Source organism: Malus domestica, chromosome 11 (genome assembly GCF_042453785.1).
Source record: "Malus domestica chromosome 11, GDT2T_hap1".
NCBI classification, from domain to species: domain Eukaryota; kingdom Viridiplantae; phylum Streptophyta; class Magnoliopsida; order Rosales; family Rosaceae; genus Malus; species Malus domestica.
This window is the reverse complement of record NC_091671.1, coordinates 12,880,206-12,898,423: the sequence shown is the minus strand read 5'-3', so window position 1 is coordinate 12,898,423 and position 18,218 is coordinate 12,880,206. Positions and strand designations below refer to the sequence as shown.

Genomic DNA, 18,218 nt, shown 5'->3' with positions numbered 1-18,218 from the left:
GACTATGTCTGTGGCATCTGAAATGGATTTTTCTTTTTATATAAAAAAATTAATTAATAAAATTGTGTTTTTGTGGGAATGGATCGATCCTTTGTAAAAACCTGAGCTGCATATCAAATCTGTGAATTATATACAAAATATTGTATCAGTACTCATTGTTATTATTAAATAGTACCTTAAAAGAAGAATAGGGTTTTGTTTTGTGCTTGGGTTAGATTCTTCTCGGGTACCACTCTTCACGTTAGCATATTGCTCGAGGATTGGTTTTATTCCTCCATTATTTTCCTTTCTGAATGTCCTCAAATTTTTCTTTCTAAGTATATGTATTCTGCGTATCATTTTCTTGTTAGAATTTACAGTATTTGACTCAAATGCATGGAGGAAATGAATAGATTGACAGTCGTTGTTTGTGGGCGTGGCATCATCAAGATTCACACATGCAAGTAACTGCTAAAGTTCTTTGAAAGTGAGAATCTTGATGATGCTGCATCTGCAATAAACCACTATATACAACAGAGAGGAGACTCCACAGTCCACAGTTTTACCTTTTTCACTTCAATGATTTAATTGGTATGCTTTCTATCTACTGTTTCAGGTAAGGGTATTTTTTTTTTTTTAAATTATTCTTCTTCTTAGTTTTAGAATTTTTTTTATTTTTGTTAACAGATGGAGCCCATATATATCCATCAGTAGTGTTTTCAGGTGTTATATTTATGGCCTCATTGACTTGGCACTGCTGACTGTTGGTAGATCTGTGATTATTCTTCTGAGAAAAGCTTGACTGGGGTACAAGGGTTACCTGAGCAAGTCTGTTTATGCATAGAGAGAGAGAGATGAGACATTGTCTATGGTACTGGGATGAGAAAGATGAGTGTTGATCAACCTTGACGATGCTGCAAAGCTTTAAAGCATTTTGAAAAAGGTAAATATTTTCAAACCATTTATATATTTTTAATTTTCCTAATTTGTTTGGTTGGTTTTCAGATCCAGCCATGGACTGTAATCCAAAAAACTGATTTCTAATCTTTTCCAAAAATAGGGAATACATTCCAATAACAAAGTTGTTTGGTAGAATGGTTACTAAAAACAACAATCTTAAAAATGCTAAAAGGAGTCCATCATTAGAACTCACAATCAATATTTTTAAAGGGAATTGATTATCAAACTTTGTTTTGATCATGATTATCATTAATTTTACACTCCTTTGCTTAATTGTCTCTTAACTGTCTTTTAATTTATTCAATTCAGTCGTTTAGAAAACAGAGAGGAGTATAAATCACTCCCCCTTTGGAAATACGAAGCAAATATTGTTAGATTTCAAAGTTGGGTTAAGATCTCTTCAATATAAAGATGTTTGTTTTCAAACATGAAAATAGTTTCTCAAATTTGTTACTAAACAAATTTTAAAACTTTAAAAGTTCTGAATGCAATTAAAATCTTCAAATTGTATCCTCTTATTACTTTTGAATCGTTAACCAAATAACAAGCTTGGTTTTTTTCCTTTCTATTGCTGAGAAATAGAAATGTGTGAAAGAAGTTTTAGATTGTCTATATGTGTGTTGTTTTTTTTTGCCCACCTGTTTTGGGTGGTGGGTTGATGCAATTTGATTCAAAGATTTGTTAATTGCTTTTTGAACAATATTTCAAGTGGTTTCGATCTCTTGCTGTTGAGTATATCATTGAAAATTGGAATCGGATTGCTTCGGTATTCAAAATCTTGGTGGGAACTTGTCTCACTTTGTCACATTCTCACTGCCATTCTTGTCTTTGCCTTTACACTTATTTGTGGACCAACCAAAAAGTGAGTCGTCCTCCAACTTGAACCTTTGAGATGTAATTAGAATAATACTACACTTATCACCTATTTGTATCATTATTTATATCATCTTTCTAATAAAGGAAGAACCCGCTAACACATATGTGTCTCATTAGAAAAATGATATAAATAGGTAGTAAGAGTAGTATTTTTTAGGGAACTTTAACGAAAAGCATCCGGTACTGTTCACTTTAACGAAAAACCACATTTTTACACTAAAAAGTCAATCCTGGTACTATTCACTTTACCCTTTATTTTGTCCTTATCATTAAAACTCAAAATTTTCAAGCCCTTTTCATTAGTTTTCCTTATTTTTTATGTATAATTAACCTCACTCCCCTCTCATTCATCACTCCTCTCAAGGAAATAATATTCAGTACTCCAACTATTTTCTCACTTCTTCAATAACAGTAACATCCGGTGCTTCACCTTTGATTCACATATTATTGGATCTCAATTAGGCTATGCAATAAGTACTATAAGAACATGAAGATATATCTTTAGTCATATGCAAGTATCTTCTCTTCGACGGCAATACCTATTTGTAGGAATTTTTTATTTTCTGATAATGAAGAAAAGCTTATGAATCACCTCTATCATCAGGTACAACATTTAGGGTTAATTATGCATACATGTCGATATCAATATTCATACATGTATCGAATAAATTCGAGTAATCCGAACTTAAGATTTCCAGTTGCAATGATATGACAACTTGTTTATAAAGCAGTGAACTATAATGCTAGGACCACTGATGTCCAATTCTCACTGTTGAGGTAGGAGTTGATCTTCCCTTAATGCCGAGATCTTTAAACTATTTTAGACAGATCACCAAACCGTAAGAATTCGGAATAAAAATGTACTTAAACCAAACCAATCTTATAGCTAAATATATTTGTGTATGAGTTAGATAAAAAGTATATATGAAGTATAACTACCTCACTCTGGCTTATTTAGAGAACTTGCATATAAAACTAATGTTAATGCATTTTGTTTCAACCATTTTCTCTCTTTCTTCCATTTCGTACAAAACACACTTTACAAGATTTCACAAACACATTCTTTGTTACATTTACATATATATATGTTAACTTCGATGTTTAAGACTTGAATCTAGTAGTTGGTGTTAGTTTTTGCTCAAGATAATGAGTCTTAAGTAATTAATAATCATACACAAGTTAACATTCCGATTGTTCACAGAACTCTGGTCACTGCTCTCTTAATTGTGATTTAAACCATCCATTAATTACACAACTTATTTTAATTGTGATTTGGAGAGGTTTTAAAATGCATGTATGGGGCTGCTATATACTTTAGCATCCACTAGTAGAATAATGTTAATAGACGACATGTTTTACACGACAGATTAAAAACGGTCTTAGTGTTTTAAAGAACAACGGGTTTTATAATACCGTCGTACATTAGTGATAGTTTATGGTTTATCCTTTGTGATCATTTCATTCACACTTCTTACCCTTTAGAGCACCTCCAGCGGGAGAGGTTGCTCGGGGGCCAGTGGGTCAAACAGTAGCAAATTGCTGGGGGGATAACCTCCAGCGTATGGAAGCCCGAGCGACAGGCGAGGCCCGAGGAGCAGGCCCGTCGAGGATTGCCAGCCCGAGAGCCCGAGGGCTGCGTCAGGCGCGTGCGTTTCACGCGCGCGTGGGCGCGAGTCGTCCGACAAAAAAACAGGGCAAGGGCCCGCGATTTCAGTTATCAAAAGTTACCGTTGGGGAAGCCACGTGGCTTCCCCATGTCCGTTCGATTGAAACGGTCCTATTTTATGGACCGTTGGATTTCCAACGGTAAAAAACATTTAAAAATCTAATTTAATTTCATCCGTTTGATCTAAGATCAACGGTCCACGTTATTAGGCTTTGTAAATTAAAAAAAAAAGAAAAAACAGTTTAAAAATCTAAAATGTTACCGTTGTGACACGTGGCACAATCTGGAGTGTTGGAATTTAAATTTTTTTAAATCCAACGGCAGAGATTAATTAGGTGAATAAAAATTTTAAAAAAATGTAAAAAAATCCGAAAAAAAATTATGGAAAATTATAAAAAATTTTGATTTCACTTCACCTATAAATACCTTCTCATTATCTTCTACCCTACACCACAATTTCATATTTTCTCAACTACTTTCAACCACATTCCTATCTTTCTTTCAAAGTTTCAATCCAATTTTTTTCCAACAAAGTGACTACTCAACCAGGTACGAATTGGACGCTTCTTGAAGATGTTGCGTTGTGTACTAGTTGGGTTCAAGTTACTCATGATTCGATTACGGGTAATGAGATGCAGTTGCGAGAAATGTGGAGTCTTATTCATACCAATTATCTTGAGAAAATGGGTGGGCAAAGAACTAAGGAATCGATGTCCAGTCGTTGGAAATTACTTAGTCAATCGTTTAGTACGTGGAGAGACGCCTTGGCACAAGCTAGTGGTAATCTTCGAAGTGGGGAAAATTTAACGGATCAGGTAACAATATATTATTTATTTGTTAGCTACTTTCATTATATTTATTTGTTTGTATTATTTATTTGTTATCTTCTTTCATTATAATTATTTGTTAGCTACTTTCATTATATTTATTTGTTTGTATTATTTGTTACCTACTTTCATTATAATTATTTGTTAGCTACTTTCATTATAATTATTTGTTTGTATTATTTATTTGTTACCTATTTTCATTATAATTATTTGGTTGTATTATTTATTTGTTACCTACTTTCATTATAATTATTTGTTAGCTACTTTCATTATATTTATTTGTTTGTATTATTTATTTGTTACCTACTTTCATTATAATTATTTGTTAGCTACTTTCATTATATTTATTTGTTTGTATTATTTATTTGTTACCTACTTTCATTATAATTATTTGTTAGCTACTTTCATTTATAATTATTTGTTTGTATTATTTATTTGTTACATACTTTCATTATAATTATTTATTTGTTACCTATTCTCATTATAATTATTTGTTTGTGTAGGAACTTCAAGCACAAGCTTGGTATGGTGCCAAAACCAAAAGCAAAAACAAAACATTCACCCGGTTTGAATGTTGGAATATTGTCAAAGATTGTCCTAAATTTAGAGTTGTGCATGTCGGTCCAGAAGTTTTCATGAACAGCACCCCTCTACACTCTACACCTGAGCATGCCTCGCATGATCATGATGAAGATGATGAAGAAGTGCCTGAAACGCCCCCCGTTGAACAAGCGTCGGGGTCGACCCGTTATCCAATTAGGCCTCAAGGTAAGAAGGCTTCAAAGAGAAAAGGTAATGCTTCCAAGAATGATTATGCAAAGTATATGGAAGATCTTGCCCGCCAAGGTGAATTGAATTTGGCCCGGGAAATGGCTAAATTTGAGGCTGATAAGGCTAGAGAGGATGCAAAAGCTGCAGCTTTTGAGAGAAAATTTGAAGCTGATGAGAGAGAAAGAGAACTACTTCGGCAAGAAAGGGAACATAGAAGAGAAGAAAGAATGGCTGAACGAGATCGTGACATTATGAAGGAGCCTTTAGAAGGGAAGTCTCCAAACTCTAAATATTTTTGGAAGTCAGAGAAAGCGGATGTGTTGCGAAGGAGGCGTGCAAGAGAAGCGAGAGCAAGAGGAGATGGTCCTAGCACCACAAGAGAAGATTATCCTAGCATGACAAGAGAAGATCATCCTAGCACCACAAATTGGTTAGGTGATGGTTATCATCCATTCACGAACCCATAATTTTCCAATCAATTCGGGTTGTAATTTCTTATTCGGGATGTAATTTCTTATTCATTGAATAGAGTACTTTATGTTGTTTCCAATTTATTGAACTTAGTACTTTATTCAAAACACATTTAAACACACCAAATAAAATAACATCAACACACCAAATAAACACACCAAATAAAAACAAACACCAAATAAAATAAAATTACATTTCAACTCACTAAATGAACTAAAAAAACACACCACATAAAATAAAATAAACACACCAAATAAAAACAAACACCAAATAAAATAAAATTACATTTCAACTCACTAAATGAACTAAAAAAACACACCACATAAAATAAAATAAACACACCAAATAAAAACAAACACTAATGAACTTAAGTATCGTCAGCACCCCTCAATTCCCACTGGTGCTCTATCAAGTCAAGTTGGCGGGCATTGTGCATATTTGACCTTTGAAGTGCAGTATATCGTTGGATGATCCTTTCATTGTAACGTCCATCCCTTTCTAATGGCTCATGTTGCACGGGCTCATCGGTGGCGTCATGAGCACAATATATACGTGTTCTTGAATTGTTCATCGTGTCTGGCTCATATTCATCAACGGCTTCATAATCGTACTCATCTTCCACAATCATGTTGTGAAGAATGATGCACGTCATCATGATGGATCGAAGCGACTCTACATCAAACAATCTGGCAGCACCCCTGATGATCGCCCAGCGAGCTTGGAGGATACCGAAACAACGCTCCACATCCTTCCTGTACCCTTCTTGACATCTTGCAAAGTGTTTTTCCTTTGCACTGCGCGGACGTGGCACTGTTTTGACAAATGTTGACCACCTTGGGTAAATGCCATCAGCTAGGTAGTATGGCCCGTCGTACATACGTCCATTGACCTCATACGTGACTTTTGGTGCCTTTCCTTGCAGGACATCGTTGAACACTGGGGATTGGGCAAGGACGTTGAGGTCATTTTGAGCTCCCGGAACCCCGAAAAAGACGTGCCAAATCCATGTATCAAAAGATGCCACCGCCTCCAAAATGATACTTTTTGATCCTTTTATGTCCCCATAAGCGCCTTGCCATGCACTTGGACAGTTTTTCCAAGTCCAGTGCATACAATCAATGCTTCCAATCATCCCTGGAAAACCTCGCATCTCGCCTTTCTTCAGAAGCCTTTGCAAGTCCATATGAGTAGGTCTCCGGAGGTACTCTGCGGTGTAGATAGATTCGATTGCCGAACAAAACCTCATGAGGGACTCAAGAATGGTTGATTGTCCCATCCTCGTTATCTCGTCCACTTGGTCTGCAGCTGCTCCATATGCAAGCATCCGCAAGGCAGCAGTAATTTTTTGCTGAGGCAGGAGACCCATAGCACCAAAAGCATCCGGCTTTTGCACAAAGTAAGAATCATGGTTGCAAACAGCGCCCATGATTTTGTTGAACAAATGTCGTTCCATTCTAAAACGACGTCGGAAGTATGTTTCAGGGAATGCACTGTTACGGACAAAATAATCGTCCAAGAGCTCCTGACCTCGTCGTTGCCTGTTTCTATCAATGTTTACAGCACGGTTGGGCCTGCAGATATGAGCCACAGCTTGGACGACTCGACGGGATTGTGAGGCTCCTGCCATTCTTGATTCGTCATCTCTCCGTCTACGCTCGTCATCCTCTTCCATCTCATTTTGGGCCCAATCCCTAACATTGAACATTCCTTGTGATTGGTTAAACAATTCTTCCTCTTCTTGCTCGATTTCCCACATCATCTTTGAAGAAGAAGAAGAAGACATTGTAAAAAGGAAGCAGAAACTATGAATAATGATAGGGATTTTGGTGAAGAAGGAAGCAAAAACTATGAATAATGATAGGGATTTTGGCGAAGAAGGAAGCAGAAACTATGAATAATGATAGAGATCTTGAGAAAATTGGTGTGAGATTTATGAGGATGGATGGGGGATTATATGGAGGATTCAGAAGGGATTAGGTTGTAGATAATGCCACGTGGCATGCCGTCATTCGTTAAAAATCTGGTGGAAATCTATCTTCAAAGATTGTAATCGGATTGTGACACGTGGCACGACGTGATTGGTTAAAAATCTTATCAGAAATCCATCACCAATAATTGTCTTTTCAGATAATGACACGTGCCTTGACACAACGATTAAAAATCTTATCGGAAATCCATCACCAATAATTTTCTTTGCGGATAATGACACGTGGCGCAACGAGAACGATTAAAAATCTTATCCGAAATAACAAATATAATTATTTTGAATTATTTTATAAATACAAAAATTCAAAAATTTTATTGCTATTGGTTTTTCGGATAATGACACGTGGCGCAACGAGAACGATTAAAAATCTTATCCGAAATTACAAATAAAATTATTATGTATTATTTTATAAATAAAAAAATACTAATATTTTATTGCCAATTGCCAGGGCTATTCAGTGCAGGGGTGGATATGCAAAAGGCAATTGCCAGGGGAATGCACTATTCATTAAGGGCAGTTACTGTTCACTAGGTGGATTAAATAGTGAATTGCCTGGGGGGAGGGCTCCTACACTGGAGTTGCTCTTATCTTGGGACTTTTATAGATTACTATTATGTTCCCTATAGTCCTATTACTCCTCTGAGTGTGACTACTGACCTCTCATGTTCCCTATTGTCCTATTACTCCTTTGAGTGTGACTACTGACCTCTATATTTTTTATTTTATTTTTTTTAGAACGGAATATAACATAGACCGGGCAAAGATGTCAAAGTATTACAGAAGGCCTACCCCGAGGCAAACAAACAACATAAGCTACTGGGAAAGAGTAGTGTGAGAAGGTAATAAGGAAGAGCGACGCCGCATCTAATGCTAAAAGCATCCCTCCTCACACTACCAGATCATCTAAGGGGGACAAGGAAGGCCATCATTACACAAAACATGCACCAAGAAAGATGTCAGTCTATCAACCCAAATAACATCACATACATCCCTACAACGCCGCTACGCCAAAAGGTCTGCAACCGAGTTGGCCAATCTTGGAACCCAAGACCAGCAACAATGTTGAAAAGACCTCCCCATCCTGTAGCAATTCACAAGTATGGGAAAAGCTTCCCAACTGCCCAACTTTGCCCTATCTCGAAAGTAAGAGATAGATTCAGAGGAGTCAAATTCAATAATTACTTAATTCCAGCCCCTATTAATCCCTAACTTATGGCTGGTTTGGTATTGTTGTGCTTTGAAAAAAAATTGTTTCTGCTGCGCTGTGAGAATAAGCAGTTGTAAAATAAAGCAGCAGAGTGTTTGGTAAACTTTTTTGTAAAAGTGCTTTTGAAAAAAAAAAGCAATATTATAGTGTTTGATAAACTTTTATGTAAAACAGATGTGAAAAAAAGTTGGTTTTTCAAAGCTGGGTTTTGCAGCTTTGTGTTTTTGGCTTTTTTTCACCCAAAATTGTGAAAAAAAACTGAAGCTGAATGTTTACCAAACATAAAAAAGCTCCTAACTTTTTTTTATAGCCATTTTTTTCAGAATCACCTCAATACCAAACCAGGGCTTAGGGCTAGTTTGGTATTACTGTGCTTTGAAAAAAAGTTGTTTCTGTTGTGCTGTGAGAATAAGCGGCTGTGAAATAAAGCTGTAGAGCGTTTGGTAAACTTTTTTGTAAAAATGCTTTTGAAAAAAAAAAAGTAGTATTATAGTGTTTGGTAAACTTTTATGTAAAACAGATGTGAAAAAAAACCGGTTTTTCAAAGCTGGGTTTTGCAGCTTCTTGTTTTTGGCTTTTTTTCACCCAAAACTGTGAAAAAAAGCTAAAGCTGAATGTTTCACCCAAAGTAGTATTATAGTGTTTGGGAGCTTTTTTTTATACCAGCTTTTTTCAAAATCACCTCGGTACCAAACCAGGCCTTACAACCGTACAAGATAGCCAAAGCCTCTGCCATTTCTTATTTATACTTCAGCTATGAATCATGCATGCACTTATATCCCATATACGTTCGTGCATTGTTCTTTTGCTTGACTAAACAATTAAGTTATATATGTAGATGCTTGGGTAAAAACAAAAACTCTCAAATGTATACATGGTCTCAAATTAAGTTATATATATGTTGTATGGAAAAATATGTTGTGTCGCCTTCTATAACATTTATTTGTGTTTACAGCACTCATCACGTGATGAGTTTTGTAGACACAAAAATATATATAATCAGTTGTAAAAGATTTATTATGGAGTCCGAAAGTAACATCTCTCAAAGATATATGCATGAGATCACAAATAACCTCTCTAAAAGATATGTGCATGAGATCACAAAAACTCTTATCTCTAAGAGATGTACATTGGCTCTTAGGTTAACAGGATATAGTACATATTATCTGTCTTTATATATGTGTTTTTTTCTGTAATGAGGTTAAAATAAAATTACAGTACGTACTTCATAGAGGAAATGTCCCAAGGGCAGGCGGAACTAGATCCTCTCCTGAGCTTAGGATGAGAATCCTCCTGAGCAGCCTATTCGGGTCGTTGAAATTTGATTCAACGGCTTCAAACAGGGAATCCATCTATAAGTTATAATACTTTCAATCGTTGAATTAAGTTTAAGTGGTCCAGATGAACTGCTCATGAGGATTTCCATCCTGAGCTCAGGAGATGATCCAGTTCCAAAGCAGGCAGTGGTGGTCTCCATGGTCGTACAAAGTGGTCCAACTGATGCCAGCCACTGGGTGTACATGTGGCAGACATGCAAGTGAAGGACCATATCTTTGGGTCGCATGCATGAGATCTCCTTGGACAACAAAATCCAATATTTTTGCCAAGACAGGAAATTGGTGTTCCAAATGTTCAGCTTCCTTTTTACCCAGAAAAAAAAATAAAGAAAATATGCGTTAGGATTTAGGAGACAACAAAAACTATAGTGAACAACAAAACATCTAAATATAAATGAAAGAACGCCTGCATCTTAATCCTAATTTAACCTCAACAAACTAAAAAGGCAGCAAAACAAAAACTTATCAAACAACAAGTACCGTAGTGGTGGATCCAAGATGTAACACAAGCACACACCATTTTCCCCTTCTTACCCACCAATTACTTGTTCTTCTTAGATTTTTTGTCAAACAGCTTACCCCGTGATAGTTCTACTAAAAAAATACCTCCATGGAAATTCTAGAACATCAAGAGTAGCAAGCAACGGGTGAGTAGGCGAAATAATCTTCACTCGCACATTGGACTCTCACTCTTATTCTTTCTCTATTCTCCTTTTCCACTTCCTTGTTTATAGACGTCGTAGATGTCGATGTTTATGTAAAAGAAGCGCCAGAGATAGTGCTGTCAAGTGCGCCAACGCCTCTGACTAGAGGCCTAATGTTGTCAATAGAGGGGGAACCTCCTCTCATCACCAGTTGGCCATATCTATATACATGATGAGTTCATGAGCATGGTTTTCCTTCACTAACAATGCTAAAGATGGGCAGACCTATCCATGACGTACACTTTTTTTTTTTTTTTTGACATTTCTCTATATTTTAGCCATGGAAGATTTTTCTGATAGTCCATAGACGACGGTGCTTCTTATAACCACTAATCACTTCATTTTTTTTTTTTTTTCTCTTTCTAGTCAATTGAGAGGACACATACAAATTCAAATTCGGGAGAAAGAAACCCTTGCCAACAAGTCGCCTTTCTAGTAATCTGGAAGATGAATTTGTATGTGGCAACCTGGTAACTCTAACTTAAAGTTCGTGGATCGTCTCCATGCAGACTCTCGAACTATATATGAGCTGCACATGTTAACTAGTTGGAAAAGGGGGTAGGTGTTAAAGTTTCAGGGCCACAATTCACTTATAATCATATTATTATCTCTACTTAATCATCTGTGGAGTCAATAGATACGAGATTTTTATGCAAAATGTCTCAATAAAATAAAATTGGGGTTTTTGAACATTAGTCCTTACAAAAGATTAAAATTTTAAAAAAAAACCTGGTGCTAGATTAAATATTCAATTTAATCCCTTGAATAGTGCTTTTATCAAAATTTACATTCAATTTTTGTTATTTAATGTGTATTTTTATTGGGATGTTTTGAATTAGACGCCTCATTTTTAAATGTCATAGACTAAACATCTATTCCTTTTGCAAATTTGATTAAACATTTTCCCTACAATTTTGGTACTTTAATTTTATTTCATTAGAAGTCTATTCACGTTAGCATTCCCTTTTTTCCTCCTATTTTTATGCATATCTTATTATGATGATTTAAGATTTATTTTTTATTAAAAATATTATTTTAGTAAATTAAATAGAATGTAACAAAACTTGTTGTTAGGTACGTTTGATTATATTGGTATGTTTGATTATAATGGTACATTTAGTTACTTGGTACATTTGAATTTTTGGTCCATTTGGCTTCTTGGTACATTTAAATTTTTGGTACATTTAGTTTTTGGTACATTTGAATTTTTGGTATGTTTGTTTTCAAAACATAAGTTTTATTACTTTTTGTCCTAATAATGAGGAATTACTCTAATTAATTATTTTTTTATAGAAATAGTCGTTAACAATGTAAAAGTTTAAATTACTTTAATTAATTTTTTTTCTAGAAAGAGTCATTAATCAACGGATAATAACCTTTTTGTTAATTCAAAATTATATGATTTATCGTTATTATTTAGCATTATCTACAATAATAAGGATTTATCTCTAATCAACTAAAAGTTGTTCCAGAAACTTATCTACCAAAAAACAAGACTATCTAGAGCATTGTGTATGAATCAAACATATTTTCAAACATTCCAAAAAGATGAATATTCATTTTAAGATAGTTTATAATTAGGTACATTTTAATTCGGGGTTGGTACGTTTTCGTTTGATGTTGGTACATTTTCATTTAATATTGGTATGTTTCCATTTGGCGTGGATGTACATTTAGATTTGAAAAGTTTAAATTTTTAGACTTAAATATAGTTGAAATTATTTAAAATATATAGCAGATATTTAAATGTAAATTAATTTCAATTAATCTGAAGTAGTTCAAGTCTGAGTATCTTAATCAAATGTTTCAAAAGCTTAATCAAAAACTTAAAAAGCATAAATGTTTAGTCTACAAAAGTCTAAAATGAGGCATCTAATTCTAATTTTCTCATTTTTATTTAATCTCTCCATATTAAATTTTAATTTTATTAATATGCACATATTTAGTTTTTTAATTCTAAATGAACGTAAATGAGAAAATATTAAAAGACATTTGTGATACAAAAATATATAAATACATAAGTGTACAGAAATAACTATGCCGAAATATATAAAATTGACTTTTTTTGTACCGAAATATTTGTACCTACATGATTGTACCGAAATATATTATAATGAACCTAAATGTATGTACCGAAATGTATTATTGAATTAATGTACCTAAATGTCAATATAGAAATGTATGTACCAAAATGTACGTACCTAAATGTCAATACCGAAATGTATGTACCTAAATGTCAATACCGAAATGTATGTACCTAAATGTCAATACCGAAATGTATGTACCAAAATGTACGTACCTAAATGTATTTACCGAAATATAATATATTGAATTAATGTACCTAAAAGTCAATACTCAAATATGTGTACCAAAATGTACGTAACGAAATGCATTATATTGAATCAATGTAACTATATGTTTCTACCAATGGATATACCGAAATATTCAAATATATTAATGTACCTAAATGAATAACATACAAAATTGTTATCGGAATATATATTATAAAAAAATTAGTTACCTAAATGTAGACATTAAAATATATTATGATGAATGAAATAAACATTAAATTTAAATGTAATTGATACATTAAAATAAAAATAAATAAATAAATAAATAAAACATCAAAATATAACTAATAAATGATATGATTAAATGTACTAGGGACTAAAATTGGATTTTAATCTTACACAAGGTTAAAATCTAAAACTCATATTTTTTAAGGATTAAAATGAAGTTTTCTAAATAAAAATAGAACATTTGTGATATAAATTGTGATTTGTTACTTAAAATAGCTCCTACGAGACTATTCACTACTAGAAATACAAGTTATAAGCCGACAAAGCAAAATTTTGTCGGCACAAGAGTCCTTTCTTGACGAAAATTTTAATTTATCGGCCAAATACTCACGCCAGACCCAATTTACAACGCCAATCTTAACCGAGAAAATTAGAACGTTAGCCAACAATCATTTTGTAGTCGTAAATTCAATGCCTTGACGAATTTTATTTTGACAAGTAAACTTTGGCGAGAACTTTTCCCGCTGTATTGAAATATTAGCCGACAATGTGAGGCAACAAAGTATTTCATCGGCAAACTGATAAGAGAGACAACAAAGTGTGTCATCAGCAAAGTGATAATAACTCTACGTGATAAGAACAAACTTATCAAATTCCCAAGGCAATCCTAACCTATTTTGTCGGTTCACATCCCCCAATTGCTCATGATCTCCTTCCCATATTCTTCCTAATCCTATTTGCTCATGATCTCCCTCCCATATTATTTCTATTCCTATTTTATTGGTTCACATCCCCCAATAGCTATGATCTCCCTCCCATATTCTTCACTCTCAACGCGCCATCCAATTTCAATTTCATAAGAATTCCTATTTATCTTGTAACAACTTGGCGGGGTTTTTCCAACTCAGAAACAATTTTGACGATCCTAAATCTCTAAATTTATATATTAGGGTTCTCGTACTCTTAATTGATTCTCATCCACGTCTCTGCCTCTATCATCTCTCTCGCTTTTCTCGCTCTCACGATCATCTCCATCATTTTGCAGAAGCAGCAACCACAAGCAACCAAGCTTAACGGTGAGAATATAACCAAACGATTTAATATATTGCTTAATTATAGTTTGGTTCAAGACCTTTAGGCTACCATTACTTTTTGTTCTAATTTTTTCTTGGTCAGGGCATGTTATTGTTCAGCTCTTGTAACTAAGGGTGCACTACAAATTGAAGTAAAGTTTTTTATTTGGATTTTTTATGCGTCAATGTCTTTGATTTTTATTCTTACTAATGAATTCCAATGCACTGCATATATGTATTTACATTTAACTTAAACATGGTTCTTTTTTTCTTTTTTTTTTTTTTTTTTTGTAGATGACAATGATTAGCCAAAAAAGGAAACGACCTCTTGTGTCAACAAGAATCCTGCCTCTACCATCCCAGTCACGGTCTACATCTGCTATCAGAGATGTTCCTCCTACTTTTCGTCAAGAGAGGAATAGGTCTGATATTTTGAGGCAGACTTATCTTTCTCACACACAATCGCATTCTATGGGTGGTGCAACCAGGAGTGATATGCTCCTCAGTTAAAGCCAAGAAACATTGATCCTCCACGACCTTGGCTGGAAAACACCATACCTTCTTCGCCCTGTACTCGTTCCCAGACCATAAGTGGTGCGAGCGGGACCTCTTCTTATCAACATCGAGACGTAGCAGGATCCCAGCTTGATGATACTCATAATGATTTACCTACTGAAGCACCTACTAGAAAGAGGAGTGCAGTTCGTCGTCGACACCGAAGTAAGAAATTAAAAAAACTAATGTTATATACCATGATGAACAATGTCATTACGTTACACCGATTATCATTGCATATTAATGCATTTTTACTTTTCCATTGTAGGTGTTAATGGTTCTATACCAAACTGACCAGATGAAATACCAATGTGTGGGGCATGTCGGTTGGTTAAAACCAATCATATTGTTCGTATTTCGCAAGAAAAGATCAAGGTCGTTATTGATCCAGTGCATAGGCGAGCAACTGGTAAAGTTGTTCATAGCTTGTTGGCACATGATATGGGACTGCCCAATGAACACGATCTATTGGAAAAGAATGTTTGACAGGTCAAAGTCAAACCTCATCTCGGACATCACTGTGAGTAGAACCATTAATTTAAGACATATACTTTGTAATAATATCTATAATGACTTGAATTTTACTTTATAAACATAATGTATTTTCTTTTAGTTTTGGTTTGAATTTTATTGGATTAAAATCACAACTCATTTTTAACTATCTCAGGTGAACTTTGACTTGGACACCAATATTAAAGAACATTATGATTATGTTGATAGACTCATGTCTAGACGATACAAGGAGTTCAAGTATGAGTTACATGCATAATTTTTAGAGTGGGCATCAACTGAGGAGGCATTGGCCAATCCTCAAATAGAAATTAACTCAAGATGTGGGGAACCTAGACAATGGGAGTTTTTATGCAAACATTTTCAGTCAGAGAAGTTTCTGGTATTGTTTTAGTTGATTCATGCATGCATTTAGTCTTAATTTTTTGTTAAGTATATGACACTAGCTAAGAAACTGTTATTGCGTTGTGAAATATAGAAACAATCAAAGGCTAACAAAAAAAATCGAGCCCAAAAGAAACATTAACGGTTCTCCTCTAAGTGATCTCCAAGACAAGGTCTGACTTCGACTCGTCAGACATTCTTTTCCAATATGTCGTGTTCATTGGGCAATGTTGGTAAATAATAGCCCCCATATCATGTGCCAACAAGCTATGAACAACTTTATCAATTGCTCACCTATGCACTAGGTCAATAACAACCATGATCTTTGCTTGCATAATACGAACAATATGATTAGTTTTAACCAACCAACATGCCCCGCGCATTGGTCTTTCATCTGGTAAGTTTGGTACAGAACCATTAACACCTACAATGGAAAAGCAAAAGGGCATTAATATGCAATGATAATTGGTGTAACGTAATGACATTGGTCATCATGGTATATCACATTAGTTTTTTTAATTTCTTACTCCCGTGTCAACGACGAACTGCACTCCTCTTTCTAGTAGGTGCTTCAGTAGGTAAATCATTATAAGTATCATCAAGCTGGGATCCTACTACGTCTCGATGGTGATAAGAAGTTTCCCTAGTACCAATTACGGGTTGAGATTGTGTGATGAAGAGAGGTCATGCTCGCACACTTATGGTCTGGGAACAAATACAAGGCGAAGAAGGTATGGTGTTATCCCGCCAAGGTCTTGGAGGATCAATGTTTCTTGGTTCTAACTGAGGAGCATCACTCCTGGTCGCACCACCCATAGAATGAGATTATGTGCGAGAAAGGTAAGTTTGCCTTAAAATATCAGGTCTATTCCTCTTTTGATGAAAAGTATGAGGAGCAGCTCCGATGGCAGATGTAGACCGTGACTAGGATGGCAGAAGTGGGATTCTTGTTGACACAAGAGGTCGTTTCTTTTTTTGGCTAATCATTAGCATCTACAGAAAAAAAAAACCAAGTTTAAGTTAAATGTAAATACATATATGCAGTGCATTGGAATTCATTGGTAAGAATAAAAATCAAAGACATTGATGCATAAAACATCCAAATCAAAAACTTTACTTCAATTTGTAGTGCACCCTATGTTACAAGAGCCGAACAATAACATGCCCTGATCAAGAAAAAATCAGAACAAAAAGTAATGGTAGCCTAAAGGTCTTGAACCAAACTATAATTATGCAATATATTAAATAGTTTGGTTATATCCTCACCGTTAAGCTTGGTTGCTTGTGGTTGTTATTTCTGCAAAATTATGGAGATCATCGTGAGAGCGAGAGAAGCGAGAAAGATGATAGAGGCAGAGACGTGGATGAGAGTCAATTAAGAGTGCAAGAACCCTAATAAATAAACCTAAGGATTTAGGATCATCAAAATTGTTTCTGAGCAGGAAAGACCCTGTCGAGTTGTTACAAGATAAATAGGAATTCTTATGAAAATGAAATCGGATGGCGCGCTGACAGCGATGAATATAGGAGGGAGATCATGAGCAATTGTGGGATGTGAACCAACAAAATAGGAATAGAAATAATATGGAAGGGAGATCATGAGCAATTGTGGGATGTGAACCGACAAAATAGGATTAGGAAGAATATGGGAAGGAGATCATGAGCAATTGGGGGATTTGAACCGACAAAATAGGTTAGGATTGCCTTGGAAATTTGATAAGTTTGTTCTTATCACGTAGAGTTATTATCACTTTGCCAATGACACACTTTGTTGCCTCTTTTATCAGTGTGCCAATGAAATACTTTGTTGCCTCACATTGTCGGCTAATATTTCAATACAGCGGGAAAAGCTCCCGCCAGAGTTTACCCGTCAAAACAAAATTCGTTAGGGCATCGAATTTACGCCTACAAAATAATCGTCGGCTAACATTCTAATTTTCTCGGCCAAAATTGGCATTGTAAATTGGTTCTAGCGCGAGTATTTAGCCGACAAATTAAAATTTTCGTCGAGCAAGGACTCTTGTGCCGAAAATTTTTTGCTATGTCGGCTTATCATTTGTCAGTAAAATTATAATTTCTAGTAGTGATTCCAATGGAAGAATGTAAAACATCCACTTTCGCTAGAGAATACAAATAAAAATATGAAATTATATATTTTTTAACATCTTAGAAGGTGACCCCATTAGGGCAACTCCAGTGCAAAGATGCAAATTGACCTTTTACCCTCCGGTGACATATTTTTTAGAATATTCCAATATGAAAATGTGTTTGATTTTACTCTTCATATATCTCTACATGTAACTTGTTTATGGTAGTTAATACAAGGGTAATGTTAGGAAATCAAAATTTTAAATCAAATAATGTGTCACAAATAGGAAATAAGCACGTTAAT

At 34.8% G+C, this 18,218-nt stretch overlaps 1 protein-coding gene and 2 long non-coding RNA genes across 4 annotated transcripts; all 3 read left to right on the top strand.

The window, feature by feature from the left end:
* Positions 1 to 524: 524 nt before the first annotated feature.
* LOC139189091 (uncharacterized) lies at positions 525 to 11,462 on the top strand. Of its 2 annotated transcripts, XR_011572593.1 has the most exons (4): positions 525 to 595; positions 751 to 922; positions 8,273 to 8,680; positions 11,152 to 11,462. It is a non-coding gene; the product is annotated as an uncharacterized lncRNA (long non-coding RNA). The 2 variants fall into 2 exon arrangements; XR_011572592.1 differs by lacking the exons at positions 525 to 595; positions 11,152 to 11,462 and having other exon boundaries at positions 739 to 922; positions 8,273 to 9,658.
* LOC139189090 (uncharacterized) lies at positions 3,943 to 5,629 on the top strand. Its single transcript, XM_070807362.1, has 2 exons — positions 3,943 to 4,296; positions 4,812 to 5,629. The coding sequence occupies exons 1-2, from the start codon at positions 4,114 to 4,116 to the stop codon at positions 5,544 to 5,546; spliced, it is 918 nt and encodes a 305-aa protein (XP_070663463.1). The 5' UTR covers positions 3,943 to 4,113; the 3' UTR covers positions 5,547 to 5,629.
* A 3,339-nt stretch (positions 11,463 to 14,801) lies between the features above and the next one.
* LOC139189092 (uncharacterized) lies at positions 14,802 to 15,581 on the top strand. Its single transcript, XR_011572594.1, has 2 exons — positions 14,802 to 15,097; positions 15,201 to 15,581. It is a non-coding gene; the product is annotated as an uncharacterized lncRNA (long non-coding RNA).
* Positions 15,582 to 18,218: the final 2,637 nt, after the last annotated feature.